The sequence below is a fragment of the Salvelinus namaycush genome, chromosome 34 (assembly GCF_016432855.1).
Source record: "Salvelinus namaycush isolate Seneca chromosome 34, SaNama_1.0, whole genome shotgun sequence".
Taxonomy (NCBI): domain Eukaryota; kingdom Metazoa; phylum Chordata; class Actinopteri; order Salmoniformes; family Salmonidae; genus Salvelinus; species Salvelinus namaycush.
The window spans coordinates 4704565-4718702 of NC_052340.1; the positions used below are offsets into that span (position 1 = coordinate 4704565).

Here is a 14138-nt window from a genome sequence, read left to right on the forward strand (position 1 = left end):
AATGTAAAAGTAGTTCATCTTTTGAACCGAATAATAGCTGTTTGAAACATACGGATGGCTCTCAAACGCAGTAGATTGCACGATGATAATATCATAAGGATATGTTAAAGCTTATTTCTTTGGATGTGTAAAAGTAAATCAATATGGTTTACAGATTTGATCATCTGCGTAGCATCTTGCTTAGGTTGATTCTCGTGAACGAGCAGCAATAGGCGGGAGCGTCTGAAATGTAGCACATCATATCCAATGATGTTAACGGGGTGGCTAAAATAATCCAATGAAAAGCTATTCTGGACAGGATCCGGAAATTACACCAGCCAATCAAAATAGTTGGCTTGTTAGCTATTAAGGCTTTATACGTCTACTACGTTAGCTAGTAGCAAGCTCCAGCAGAGATAATAAAGTGGGTTGTCGGGTTCTCGTGTAGCTAGTTTCATTCATTTCTTTCGAGGCCGATTATATTGTGCATCCCAGTACTGAAAGGTAAATACAACGTCTCAATTATTAAATTTTTCTAATATGCAAGTTCGATAAGTCACCAGTTTGTAAAAATGAGTGGACATTGATGGCGTGCGTCTGCCAACTAACGTTAACTTATTTGTAGTAGCTAACTTAGCCAGCAGCTAACATTAGCAAATGGTAGCTAGCTAGTTATCTTTTTTTAGTTAACTGTCTACTTTTTAATTGTAAAACACTTGGTTAATGGTTAAAACTAGCTAACGTTAGCTACCAACTTATTCTACATATAGCTACGTAAGTTAGCTAGCTACTTTAAGGAGGTTATAAGGCGCTAACAGTATCGTTAGTTGACATGTGTTCTAAATGACCAATTTGTTTTATTTCACAGAAGATGGCTGCTCCGGATATGCGTCTCAACCACACCATATACATCAACAACCTAAACGAGAAGATTAAAAAAGATGGTTAGATCTAGCTACCCCTTCATTTTTGTTACTGTTTTGCCCTCATGTTTATTTGTTTACCCATCAACCATGCCAACTTCTCCTTGCCTAAACATGTATTGTTTGTACCCTTTGTCCCCCAGAACTGAAGAAGTCGTTGTACGCCATTTTCTCTCAGTTTGGTCAAATCTTAGACATTTTGGTTGCCCGCTCCCTGAAGATGAGGGGTCAGGCCTTTGTCATCTTCAAGGAGGTCAACAGCGCCTCCAATGCCCTGCGTTCCATGCAGGGGTTCCCATTCTATGACAAACCTATGGTGAGCTACTGCCAATACACATGGTACACATCAGCTAGCTTTTGCCTGACACATGTTTAGCTAGAGAATGAAGATTCTCTAGTATGCAGCCCTGTTTTTTAAAATAGTCCTGTCGTCAACTGTACCGCTTTCTCATCACAGCGTATTGGGTACGCCAAAGGGGATTCTGACATCATCGCTAAAATGAAGGGCACCTACGTGGAGCGCGACCGTAAGAAGGAGAAGAGGGCCAAGGTCAAGGGCCCAGAGGCTGCAGGGGCCAAGAAGGGTGTGCCAGGAACCCCTGTAGTACCTATGGGCCCTGGAGTTCCAACACCCATGCCTGTAAGTGATCTACTGTGAGACAGAACCACCTTTGTAGCCACTGTTAGCCATTGTGCTTAACATGTTTTCTTAAAGACAAGTCTATCTAAAATGGCAGATTGTGTTATTCCACGTGTATCGCTAATTGATAATCCGGCTGAGTTCATTGAACATTCTTTTTGTTCTTCTGAAGGGAATGCCACCCATGAGCGGGGCTCCTCGTATGATGCAAATGCCAGGGCAGCCCCCTTACATGCCCCCGCCAGGCATGATGCCACCTCCTGGGATGGGCCCTGGGGGAATGCCCCCTGGTGCCATGCCTCCGGGTGGGATGATGCCAGGGCAAATGCCCCACGCCCAGGTATGGATTACGTGTGTTTATCAGTGTTAGTTTATATCTTGTAATATCTTGTCAGCGCCCTTTTTTATTAACTAAACAGCAGGTCTGTTTAGTGGAACGCTGTAATCATGAGTTTGCTTGATGTTCGTCTTACTGTATAATCTCACTAACTTATTATGTTGATAAATGTGATCTTCTTTACCTCCAGGTTGCAGAAAACCCTCCCAACCACATCCTTTTCCTCACCAACCTCCCAGAGGAGACCAACGAGCTCATGCTGTCTATGCTCTTCAACCAGTTAGTACCTCTTCATTTTATTCCCCCCTTCTCATATACTCCTTGGTGCTGTGTGTAAATGTAATGTTTATTCTTCCATGTTCTGTCGTATTGGAACATATCTGTTCTGTTTTCAGTTTCCAATATTGTGGTTATCTACTAGTGTTTGTGTGTGGTGAGATTGAATATTTTGACAAGTATAGACCCTTGATGTGTGTGTCTTTTTGACAAGTCTGCCTGAAGTTCTGTCCTGATGTTGACTGTTTTCCCACTTCAGGTTCCCTGGGTTCAAAGAGGTGCGTCTGGTACCTGGTCGCCACGACATCGCCTTTGTAGAGTTTGATAATGACGTGCAGGCTGGAGCGGCCAGGGAGGCACTACAGGGCTTCAAGATCACCCAGACCAACGCCATGAAGATCTCATTCGCCAAGAAATAACACACCAGAGAGCTTTTAAATGGTTTACAATCTCACACACACACACACACCAGAGAGACCTCCTCACCTTACACTACCAGCACAGAGCTGACTACTAACCTGTCCTTTGCCAAGAAAGCGCAGTGCGTTACTTGTCCACACAGAATAACTGGAGATGAATTGCCTTGTGTCTGATTGTAGGGTACCTACCAGGTTTAGAGTACAGACACAGACAGGTCAGCGTTTTGATGATTGCAATGCTGGCAGTAGGCTCAAACGATAACTTGTAAGGAATATATTGGTATAGTGATTTGGTGCCAACATAAAGGACAGTTAGCTGACATTTGTGTATCCATAGCTCTGGTTAAGAAACATTTAAATTCAGTCAGTTTCTGCACCCATTCTTTGAGGATAATATCTGGTGTTTGTATGTAAGTATATTTACATTTTTATGATTTGTCTGTTATAAAGCATTGCACCCAGGGTCTGTTTCACCCAGACATTGTACCTGGAGCTTTTCTGTTTGATTAAAATTTTCCTTTTATAATGACTAATGCTGCGGGTGTTTTCTGCTTTTATGTCTGGGGAGACACCAGGGGCTGTATTGCAAACAAAACTATGGAGCAAAACAGGCTGGGTTGGCTTAGATTGTTGACAACTATATTTTGTCTTAATGTTTATTGAAAACAAATACATTTGTTCAATGAGCACTTCTCTCAAATACGTTGTTGGTTAACTAACAAATTTGTATATTATAAACGCCTCCAAACCAACTGAAATGAGCCACCTACGATTCCCCACATGGCAGCATCTCATTGTTGCTAGCTGACTTCAAAATCATACCGAATGTCTGCCGGCTCCATCGGTGCGCGCATCTTTTTTCTACTGTCAATTAACTTGTCTACTGATTTATGATTTAAGCCTTTCCTTCTCGAGCACAATTGAATATTACATGGAGAAGAGGGACCTGGGCCGCTATCCACAAAAGCATCTCGGTAGGAGTGCTGATCTGGGGTGAGGTTTGCCTTTTAGATCATGACTATGATTATATGGACAGATCCTAGATCAGCACTCCTACTCTAATATGCTTTGTGGATACAGCCCCTGGTCTTAGTTCAGCACACTTATTCTGAGATGTTTGTTTCATATGGCCCCAGATATGGGTTCTTGCACAATGTCTCTAGACCAAAGATGTAATTATATCTATAGTGATTCAAACAGCCTACTGTAACTTCATGAACATCTTACACTGAACCAGTGTTTCAGTATCAAGACCACCACTATGGCTGCAATGATGATTAACACCCTGATGAGGGCAGTGTTTATCAGTGTTTTCCATGGCGTGTCTAGTGTAACCACATTGAATGATAGTGGACTCCCGTGCCAAAAGCCAGTTTCAGCATGGGCAGTGCCATTGAGGTCTTTCACCATTTTGAAGTAGTGAACTGGGTGGGACTTCCTATGGGTTAAGGAAGGATAACATAATTTCATCCAGGTTATCAGGAGGGATCAGCCTATAGAGAATGATCAAGGCCTCTAGTGGCCAAAAAGACTGTATTAACAGCGGCAGCGCCATTGAGGTCTTCCACCGTTTTAATGTAGTCAACTGGGTGGGACTTCCAACTTCATTGGCTGATCCCTCCTGGTGACCCTGTTGGAGTCATGTCCAACTGGGTCATCAGGAGGGGTCAGCCAATTTTGAAGAAGAAAATGGACTACTTCAAAATGGAGATAGGATGTGCAGCGCCTTTGAGGCTGGCACAGACACTATAATGGCACAGATATGAGGCCTCTCCATCTCTATGGATCAGCCAATGAATTATACTTGTGCGCAAACCTTCCATAACTGCAGGTGGCAGTAAATTGCCAACCTTGGCTTTATACCTGTTCAAACAACCCACTCCAGCTGGCAATATGTACCCTTTCAGTTTGTTTTACCATCTCATAGAAGTAGTAGAAGAAGAAAATAGACTACATCAAAATGTCGATGCCCATGCTCTCACAGACACTATAATGGGACAGATACAATGTTGTGTCCTCTAACTATGTGTCTAACTAACTAATGCAGTGAGAAATATTGTGCTTTTCCCAACATGTTGCAGTAGGCGGACTGGTGGGACTGTAGTCTAAACTTTGATTTGGCCTCTTGTCTACACTTTTGCAAGAACTTGAGTTTGTGCCATTCCCTTGATAATTCTGCAATCAATTAAAACATTTTGGGATAACGTTTCCATTTGATTATTATAACCTATAAAGTAATGCGATTTCTTTCTTTCTGGAGCATTGTGTCATAATCAAATGGCTCTGTGCTACCACGTAAATCATCATTGCTGACTCACTCTCTGCCCTTTCTGGCCTCAGCCACTGCAGTTTCATCTAATTTCTACCATGAATCAGACAGCAATGCCTGGATAGCCCATTTCATCAATGCTATTTTCCCTTTGTGCTCATTTCATTTAAAGACGTTTTGGAGATTTCATTTAAGACGTTTCCTCTTTGAATGTCTTTAGCATTGATTGTGTCTGAGTAGGTGGGCTGTGAGCCTATAAATCAGCACAATCTACCTTTTCATTTTTTCAAATTGCCGCTGTCTTGGAGCTAGAATTGGGACCATGTATACTGTGCTAATGCCAATATAAAAAAAGAGTAACTGAGAGCATTGTACACTACGGCGAACTTAGCAAATTAGGCATTTGTGGTAAATACATGGGGGCTGCCATCTTTATGCACCTTCGCCATTAAGCCTTTTTTTTACTTACCCAGAGTCAGATGAACTCATGGGTACCATTTTTATGTTTGAAGGAAGTTAAAGGTCGTTTCTACAGCTATTGCTAGCTGTTCTTGTAGACTTCCAGTATTGCGCTAACACTATTAGCGTTGGCTCCAGAAACTACCTTCAACTTTCTACAAACTGCACGCAGTGACATAAAAATGATATCCATGATTGACGGAATTTATTACAGAATTAAAAGCAGTAGACTGCTCCAGCCAGAGACAACATTACATACATTTAAACATTATCGAGGATAAAAACACAATAAAGCCCAGAGAATTATTTCCATTGTGGTCCTCATCAAGTTCATTTGACTCTGGGTATGTAGAAAAAAGGGCTTAGCTGCCAAAACGTCGTATTATGCCTTTAATGGCCGCTGATCTGAAAGGTCTTGATAGAAGAAAGCAATGAGTGGGGTTCACAGGATGACAGAAAGGACAGAAGAACAGTTGGATAACAAAGCAAATACTTTATCACGTACGAACTATCTTCCTTTATGTGCAATCAGTGAAAGCATGACCGTGTTTATCTCAATTCTACAAGGATAACACAGAGGAAGTTTAGTCCGGTGCTGTTGGTTGGTTATCTTTGAATGCGGCAGGTAATCTTATAAACACATATACATAAGGTTTACATCCCAAATGTCATGGCCTCATGTCCATCGGTTCACCCCTTATAGCCCTATATAGTGCTACTACCTTGTGGTGTACCGTGGCCAAATTTGAATGCAACAACTAATCGTTCTCAATTCAGTTTATATACTACATCTGGAGTCAATCTGATTTATGGGTCATGAGAATAAAAAATAAAAAAGTTATTTTAGCATTAGCATATGTGCTAATGTGCATCTATGGGTATACAGCCATGTTTGAATGCAGCAAAAAAAAATTTTTAAACCATGAAAGACTGATGTAATGAGTCTAAATACAACATCTGGAGTGGATCTGATCTATGGTTCATGAGGAGAAGATGATTGCAGATGATTCTGAGCATTAGCGTTACATATGCAAAGAATGAGTTGTTAATATATTCCTTTTTTTATATCAATACCTTTATTCAGGGTGGTTGATCATAGGGATGTCCATGATAGCGATTGCAAGTTTCAAATTGATAGGGCACTGGGAAGTGGATTTACAGTGGTTTCAATGGACATGTGAAATCTGATTTTTGATTTGTCATTCACTCAGCCATCTTTCGACCAATCCCTTAGAGGGAGGGAGGGAGGGAGGGAGAGAGAGAGAGAGAGAGAGAGAGAGAGATAGGAGAATTAGAGGAAGCATACAGTACTTAAGATCACACAGGACACCAGATAAGACAGGAGAATTACACCAGATAGGACAGACTGACCTTAGCCCCCAGCACGTAGACTATTGCAGCGTAGATACCGGAGATATCAACAGACCACCAACTTACTACCTGTGACAAGGCTGAGTATAGCCCACAAAGATCTTCCTCGCCGCACAAGCCTGAGGGGGTGCAAAACCAGACAGGAAGATCACGTCAGTGACTCATCCCACTCAAGTCGAGTATAGCGAAAAAAGCCTGTCATGACGTGACGCACACCTCCTAGGGATGGCATGGGAGAGCACTAGTAAGCCAGTGACTCAGCGCTCATAATAGGGTCAGAGGCAGAGAATCCCAGTGGAGAGATGGGAGCCGGCCAGGCAGAGACAGCAAGGGTGGTTCGAGATGAGTCTTCAGTAAAGACTTAAAGGTCGAGCCCGAGTCTGCGTCTCTCACGTGGATAGGCAGACCATTCCATAGTAATGTAACTCTATAAGAGAAAGCCCTGCCTCCAGCTGTTTGCATAGAAATTCTAGGAGCAATATGGAGGACTGCGTCTTGTGATCATAGCGTACATAGGTAGGAGCAAGGTCATGTAATGCTTTGTAGGTTAGCAGTAAAATCTTGAAATCAGCCCTAGCTTTAACAGGAAGCCAGTGTAGAGAGGGTAGCTCTGGAGTATAATGATCACATTTTTTTGGTTCTAGTCAAGATTCTAGCAGCCTTATTTAGCACTAACTGAAGTTTATTTAGTGATTTATCCATGTAGCCCGGAGAGTAGACCGTTGCTGTAGCCTAATCTAGAAGTGACAAAAGCATGCCCTTGAAATGTTTTTGGGATGTTCGTCAAAAGAGAGATCAGGGTCAAGAGCAACGCCAAGGTCCTTCACAGTTTTGTTTGGGATGACTGTACAACCATCAAGATTAATTGTCAGATCAAACAACACATCTCTTTGTTTCTTGGGCCCTAGAACTAGCATCTCTGTTTTCTCCGAGTTTAAAATGAAAACATTTGTCGCCATCCGCTTCCTTATGTCTGAAACACAGGCTTTTAAAGTAGACAATTTTGGGACTTCACCATGTTTCATCGAAATGTACAGCTGTGTGTCGCCTGCATAGCAGTGAAAGTTGACATAGAATATATAGTGAAAACAATAGTGGCCCTAAAACTGAACCTTGACGAATAACAAAACTTACCATTGATTTGTCAGAGGACAAACCATCCACAGAGACAAACTTATATTTTTCCGACAGGTAAGATCTAAACCAGGCAAGAACTTGTCCGTGTAGACCAATCAGGGTCTCCAATCTCACCAAAAGAATGTGGTGATCGATGGTGTCAAAAGCGGCACGAAGGTCTAAGAGAAGTAGGACAGATGCACAGCCTTGGTCTGATGCCAGAAGAAGGTAATTTACTACCTTCACGAGTGTGGTATCAGTACTATGATGGGGTCTAAAACCAGACTGGAGTGTCTCGTATATATTATTAGTCTTCAGGAAGGCAGTGAGTTGCTGTGCAACAGCTTTTTCTCAAATGTTTGAGAGGAATGGGAGATTCAGTGTACTGTAGGACAATAGTTTTTTAATTTTCCAGGTCAAAATTTGGCTTTTTCAGGATAGGCTTTATTACTGCCACTTTTAGTGAGTTTGGTACACATCCGGAGGACAGGGAGCCGTTTATAATGTTCAACATAGGAGGGCAAAGCACAGGATGTAGCTCTTTCAGTAGTTTAGCTGGAACAGGTTCCAGTAGGCAGCTGGAAGGTTTAGAGGCCATGATTATTTTTGTGAATGTGTGGAGAGATACAGGATATAAAACACTTGAGTGTTTCCATTGATCCTAGGTGCTGGCAGTTCTGTGCAGACTCATGACAACTGAGTTTTGGAGAAATACGCATATTCAAAGAGGAGTCTGTCATTTGCTTTCTAATGATCATAATCTTTTCGTCAAAAAAGTTCATGAACTCATCACTGCTGAAGTGAAGGCCATCCTCACTTGGGGAATGCTTCTTTCCAGTTAGTTTTGCGACAGTATCAAAACTAAATGTTGGCTGATCGAGCAGCAGTGAGGGCTTTTCGATATTGCACGATACTGTCTTTCCAAGCTTGTCGTAAGACTTCCAGTTTGGTGGAGCGCCATTTCAGTTCCAATTTTCTGGAAGCTTGCTTTAGAGCTCGGGTGTTTTCTGTTTACCAGGGAGTTTGTTTCTTGTGACAAATGTTTTTTTTTTAGAGGTGCGACTGCATCTAGGGTATTACGCAAGGCAAAGTTTAGATCCTCGGTTAGGTGGTTAACTGATTTTTGTCCTCCAATGTCTTTGGGTAGGTGGATGGAGTCTGGAAGGGCATCAATGAATTTTTAGGTTGTCCGAGAATTTATAGCGTGACTTTTGATAATCCTTAGTTGGGGTCTGAGCAGATTATTTGTTTGCGATTGCAAACGTAATAAGATGTTGGTCCGATAGTCCAGGATTATGAGGAAAAACATTTAGAACCACAATATTTTTTTCTATGGGACAATACTAGATCTATGTTGGATAGATGTCAAAAGAGGTTACAGAAGATGGAAATGAACAAAGTGCCCCACTTATTCCACAATCACGCTATAGTGTGGCCATCTTTGAATGCATCAACATTCTTTTTTTCAAACTCTTTAGGGACTATTGTGTCCAAAGACCACATTTGGAGTGAATCTAACTTTCAGTCCATGAGAAGATGATTCTTTATGATTCTTTTAAGCATCAGCGTTACATAGTCAAAAAGTGAATTGCTAATAGTCCCTTTCGGTTCCATTCTTTTTGACCAAGTTGCTCATAGCCTCTAGTTTCTGTGTGCAGAATTAGAAAAAGGTTACCAATCTATGCTTTGGTTATTTGACCATGCCAAAAAAATGGAAATTTCAGATAATAATAATTGGTGAACCCCGAATTAAACACTATTAATTTCATAGCACTGGGAGCTAGCCAGACAAGGCCTTTTAGGGGTCTTTTTAGCACTCTGGTGGTCACTGGCTTTTTACTGATGTGCTACTGTCAATAAATCCTTTGTTTTCTTTCCAGGACAGCGTTGCTCCCACAAAACTATAAACGTTTCACTGCTCTCTATCTTTAACGGTAGCTGTTCAAAAGTGTATAGTTCATGAAGCGTCTTAAGTGCTTGTGGTTAAATTTTAGGTCATTCCAAGGCAACATCAACCTCACTGTTTAACCTGTGCTTATGACACATTTATGTTTATGAACCATACCAGTTACCCAAGTTTGTTTATTCATGAGTTAGAATTGGTGGACCCATGATTTTTCCCTGGTTTAGCCAGAGCAGGCCCTTAAAAAGATAGTGGAGTGTAATTGCTAGTCAAGAAGGAGCACCTTCCCCTCTCCAAATGGATTTAAGAAGGGAGAGCAGAGCGACTTGTGAATTAAGCTTGAAAGGGTTAATTTAGGCCTGTACCATCAACTGTATCCAGTGCAAACAAGGGCCTACTGTTGTCGACTTCCACTGTTCCCTGAATAATTGTCTTTAGGTCAGCTCTTCAGTGTACACAAAATGCTTATTCTTCTGCAGTTTCCCAAGCCTTTCCACACTCCCTTATTTTGCCTTGAGAAAGCGCTGACCTTAGCCGATCGGGCGCGGTGTGTGTGTGTGTGTGTGTGTGCGTGTGTGCGTGTGTATGTGTGTGTGTGTGTGTGTGTGTGTGTGTGTGTGTGTGTGTGTGTGTGTGTGTGTGTGTGTCAGTGTCCCATGCTCTTGGCGACATGCCACTCCCCATTCACTACACTGGGATCTTTCAGCCGGGGAACTGAGGCAACTTATCCGCCATCTGCGTGGGACATCTCCGAGCACATCTACGTATATTAAGATCAGAACATCAATAGCATTCCAAAGACAATAACAGTTTAGGCTAACCCTGAATTAAGTAAATCACCTTTTTATGTTTAAGGGGTGTTTACTGTAGGCTACTCCTGTCCTGTTGAAGGGTCTTTCACACGAAGCCTACTGCTCATCTCTGTAGGACTTGCTGCGTCATTGGATAGCACTGGTTGGCCATCACTCACTATCCAGAGTAGATCTATCTGTGGCTGTAGCCGTCTTCAAAGCACTCTGGCCGTTCTCATGCTTTGACACTTAACAGTAAACTGGCTACTGTGATTGCTCACATTTGTTATTGCTTTGACGTGAAGTAGCCTATGAGGTTATTGAATGGTCACATAGCGACAACTAGACCAATTATAAGGATAGCCTAGATCCTGTCGAAAACAGCCTCCAATGATGCATGGACCCTATATATACATCCTTCATTTGTGCCCATCAAATGTCCTAAAACATCATCAGTTAGAACGACTATGCGGTTAAAGTCGTAGATAGTTTGGGGCCCCTTGGTGATCTCTCATTACTTATGTATGTGTCATTAAGACGGTCACCATCAGATGGCACCAACCACCCAACCACTAATGTTGGGTATTCAAAACAATTATTGACCAAGTCACTTTGTACATTCAGCTGGCAGTGTAGATGATAACAACAGGCCCTTCACTCTTCACCAGGTACCAACATAATGCAGAATCAACCTGCAGGTCGCTTCATTCTGGAGGGAGGGAGAATGATTCAAATTCAGCACATGTCTCGGGGTCACTGCTGCTCTATGCTAATGAGCACAGAGCGCCTCAAGAGCCCTCTGTTCTGTCCACGGGTCGCGGCGCAGCACGTGGCAACGGAGATACTAGGCCTACTGGTTGCCAGGGGCGTCAGCGTAAGCAACAAGTCCATCCCTGCTCTCACAGAGAAGGGAGAGAAAGAGAGGGGGAGGACTGGGGTCACTAAAATTGCCTCATTATATTTCAGGCATGAAGCGGACACATTGTCCTGTAGTCTTGGTTCCAACGGACGCGCGGAGAGGAACTAGATGGACAGTGGAAAATATTTACTGGAACTAGTGCCAAAATGCAAAAAGACGCAACCCACACTTCTCATCCATTTGTATAAAATGTATTCAACGTCAAGATGGCTACATACAACGTTACCTTTATGCACATACAAGAAACTGGATTCTTTGGGTAGTTGACGTGACACCCCTTTTTTTACCATGATGTCAAACACAAATATAACTAATTAAATTGGCTAAAATTACAATAGCCTATAATACTAAAAGCGTTTTAATTGTTTTACTTGGATCATTTGTAAATTCATGCATTATTTGTTTTCTAGCTATTTTTAACCAAACTTGACAATTGTCCAATGGTGTGACTGTCCCAGGTAAGGTTTTGGAACATTGAACATAAGTAAATTAATAAAAAAATGAATGACATTCCCTTCACCATTTCTTTTAGTTATATTTCAAGAGAGTATATTCATGTCATTTCCAAATAGTTCTGATTGACAACATTTTGACACTAAAAGCAATGTCCACTTGGTTGTGTGACACAACTCTGTGATTTAACAGCAAGTCAGCATTTGGGCACCATTGCACCGGGGAGGGTTCTCTTGCAAAAAGGAAGTACAGAACACATGGCTGGAGCACATGGCATGAACAGGTAGTAAGCTTTATAAGAAATATTTAGCACTTATCTGCCATTGTCATAAAAGGGTACATTTCTTAGTCCTTTGGTGTGACGCTTTTTGAATGTACAGTACCAGTCAAAAGTTTGGACACACCTACTCATTCCAGGGTTTTTCTTTATTTTCACTATTTTATACATTGTAGAATAATAGTGATGACATCAAAACTAAGAAATAACACATATGGAATCATGTAGTAACCAAAAAAGTGTTAAACAAATCAAAATATATTTTATATTTGCGATTCTTCAAATAGCCACCCTTTGCCTTGATGACAGCTTTGCACACTCTTGGCATTCTCTCAACCAGCTTCATGAGGTAGTCACCTGGAATGGATTTCAATTAACAGGTGTGCCTTGTTAAAAGTTCATTTGTGGAATTTCATTCCTTCTTAATGCGTTTTAGCCAATCAGTTGTGATGTGTGAAATTAGGGATGGTATACAGAATACAGCCCTATTTGGTAAAAGACCAAGTCTATATTATGGCAAGAACAGCTGACATAATCAAAGAGAAATGACAGTCCATCATTACTTTAAGACATGAAGGTCAGTCAATCCTGAAAATGTCAAGAACTTTGAAAGTTTCTTGAAGTGCAGTCACAAAAACCATCAAGCACTGTGATGAAACTGGCTCTTATGAAAAACGCCACAGGAAAGGAAGACCCTGAGTTACCTCTGCTGCAGAGGATAAGTCATTTGAATTACAAGCCTCAGAAAGTACAGCCCAAATAAATGCTTCACAGGGTTCAAGTAACAGACACATCTCAACATCGACTGTTCAGAGGAGACTGCGTGGATCAGGCCTTCATGGTCGAATTTCTGCAAAGAAACCACTACTAAAGGACACCAATAATAAGAAGAGACTTGCTCGGGCCAAGAAACACGAGCAATGTACATTAGACCGGTGGAAATCTGTCCTTTGGTCTACTGAGTCCAAATTTGAGATTTTTGGTTCCAACCGCCATGTCTTTGTGAGACGCAGAGTAGGTGAAGAGAGGATCTCTGCATGTGTGGTTCCCACCATGATGCATGGAGGAGGAGGTGTGATGGTGTGGGGGCGCTATGCTGGTGACACTGTCAGTGATTTATTTAGAATTCAAGGCACACTTAACCAACATGGCTAACACAGCATTCTGCAGCGATACGCCATCCCATCTGGTTTGGCTTAGTAGGACTATCATTTGTTTTTCAACAGGATAATGAGCCAAAACACACCTCCAGGCTGTGTAAGGGCTATTTGACCAAGAAGGAGAGTGATGGGGTGCTGCATCAGATGACCTGGCATCCACAATCACCCAACCTCAACGCCAATTGAGATGGTTTGGGATGAGTTAGACCGCAGAGTGAAGGAAAAGCAGCCAACAATTGCTCCGCATATGTGGGACCTCCTTCAAGACTGTTGGAAAAGCATTCCAGGTCAAATCAAATCAAATCCAATTTATTGGTCACATACACGTGTTTAGCAGATGTTGGTGCGGGTGTAGAGAAATGCTTGTGCTTCTAGTTTCGACAGTGCAGCAATATCTAATAAGTAATATCTAACAATTTCACAACATGTTCCCAATACACACAAATCTAAGTAAGGAATGGAATTAAGAATATATAAATATATGGAAGTGCAATGTCAGAGCGGCATAGACTAACACGTGAGTGCGTCCGCGCGCGCCATCGGATGTTTATTTTGTTCACCCACACCAGAAGCGGTCAGGACACGCAGGTTGAAATATCAAAACAAACTCTGAACCAATTATATCAATTTGGGGACAGGACAAAAAGCATTAAACATTTAAGAATACATTTTTGCCTAAAATGACATACCCAAATCTAACTGCCTGTAACTCAGTCCCTGAAGCAAGGATATGCATATTCTTGGTACCATTTGAAAGGAAACACTTTGAAGTTTGTGGAAATGTGAAAGGAATGTAGGCGAATATAACACAAAAGATCTGGTAAAAGATAATACAAAGAAATAAAC

General features: G+C 41.7%; 1 protein-coding gene across 2 annotated transcripts; it reads left to right on the forward strand.

Annotated features, from left to right (window-relative positions):
- The first annotated feature begins 364 nt into the window (after positions 1-364).
- Positions 365-3107, forward strand: LOC120029207 (U1 small nuclear ribonucleoprotein A-like). Of its 2 annotated transcripts, none has more exons than XM_038974501.1 (7): positions 365-483; positions 848-923; positions 1046-1218; positions 1360-1542; positions 1715-1882; positions 2070-2158; positions 2415-3107. In XM_038974501.1, exons 2-7 carry the CDS (start codon positions 851-853, stop codon positions 2572-2574), a joined length of 846 nt encoding a protein of 281 aa, XP_038830429.1. In that variant the 5' UTR covers positions 365-483; positions 848-850; the 3' UTR covers positions 2575-3107. The 2 variants fall into 2 exon arrangements, with proteins under 2 accessions (XP_038830429.1, XP_038830430.1); XM_038974502.1 differs by having other exon boundaries at positions 372-483; positions 851-923.
- The last annotated feature ends 11031 nt before the right edge of the window (positions 3108-14138 follow it).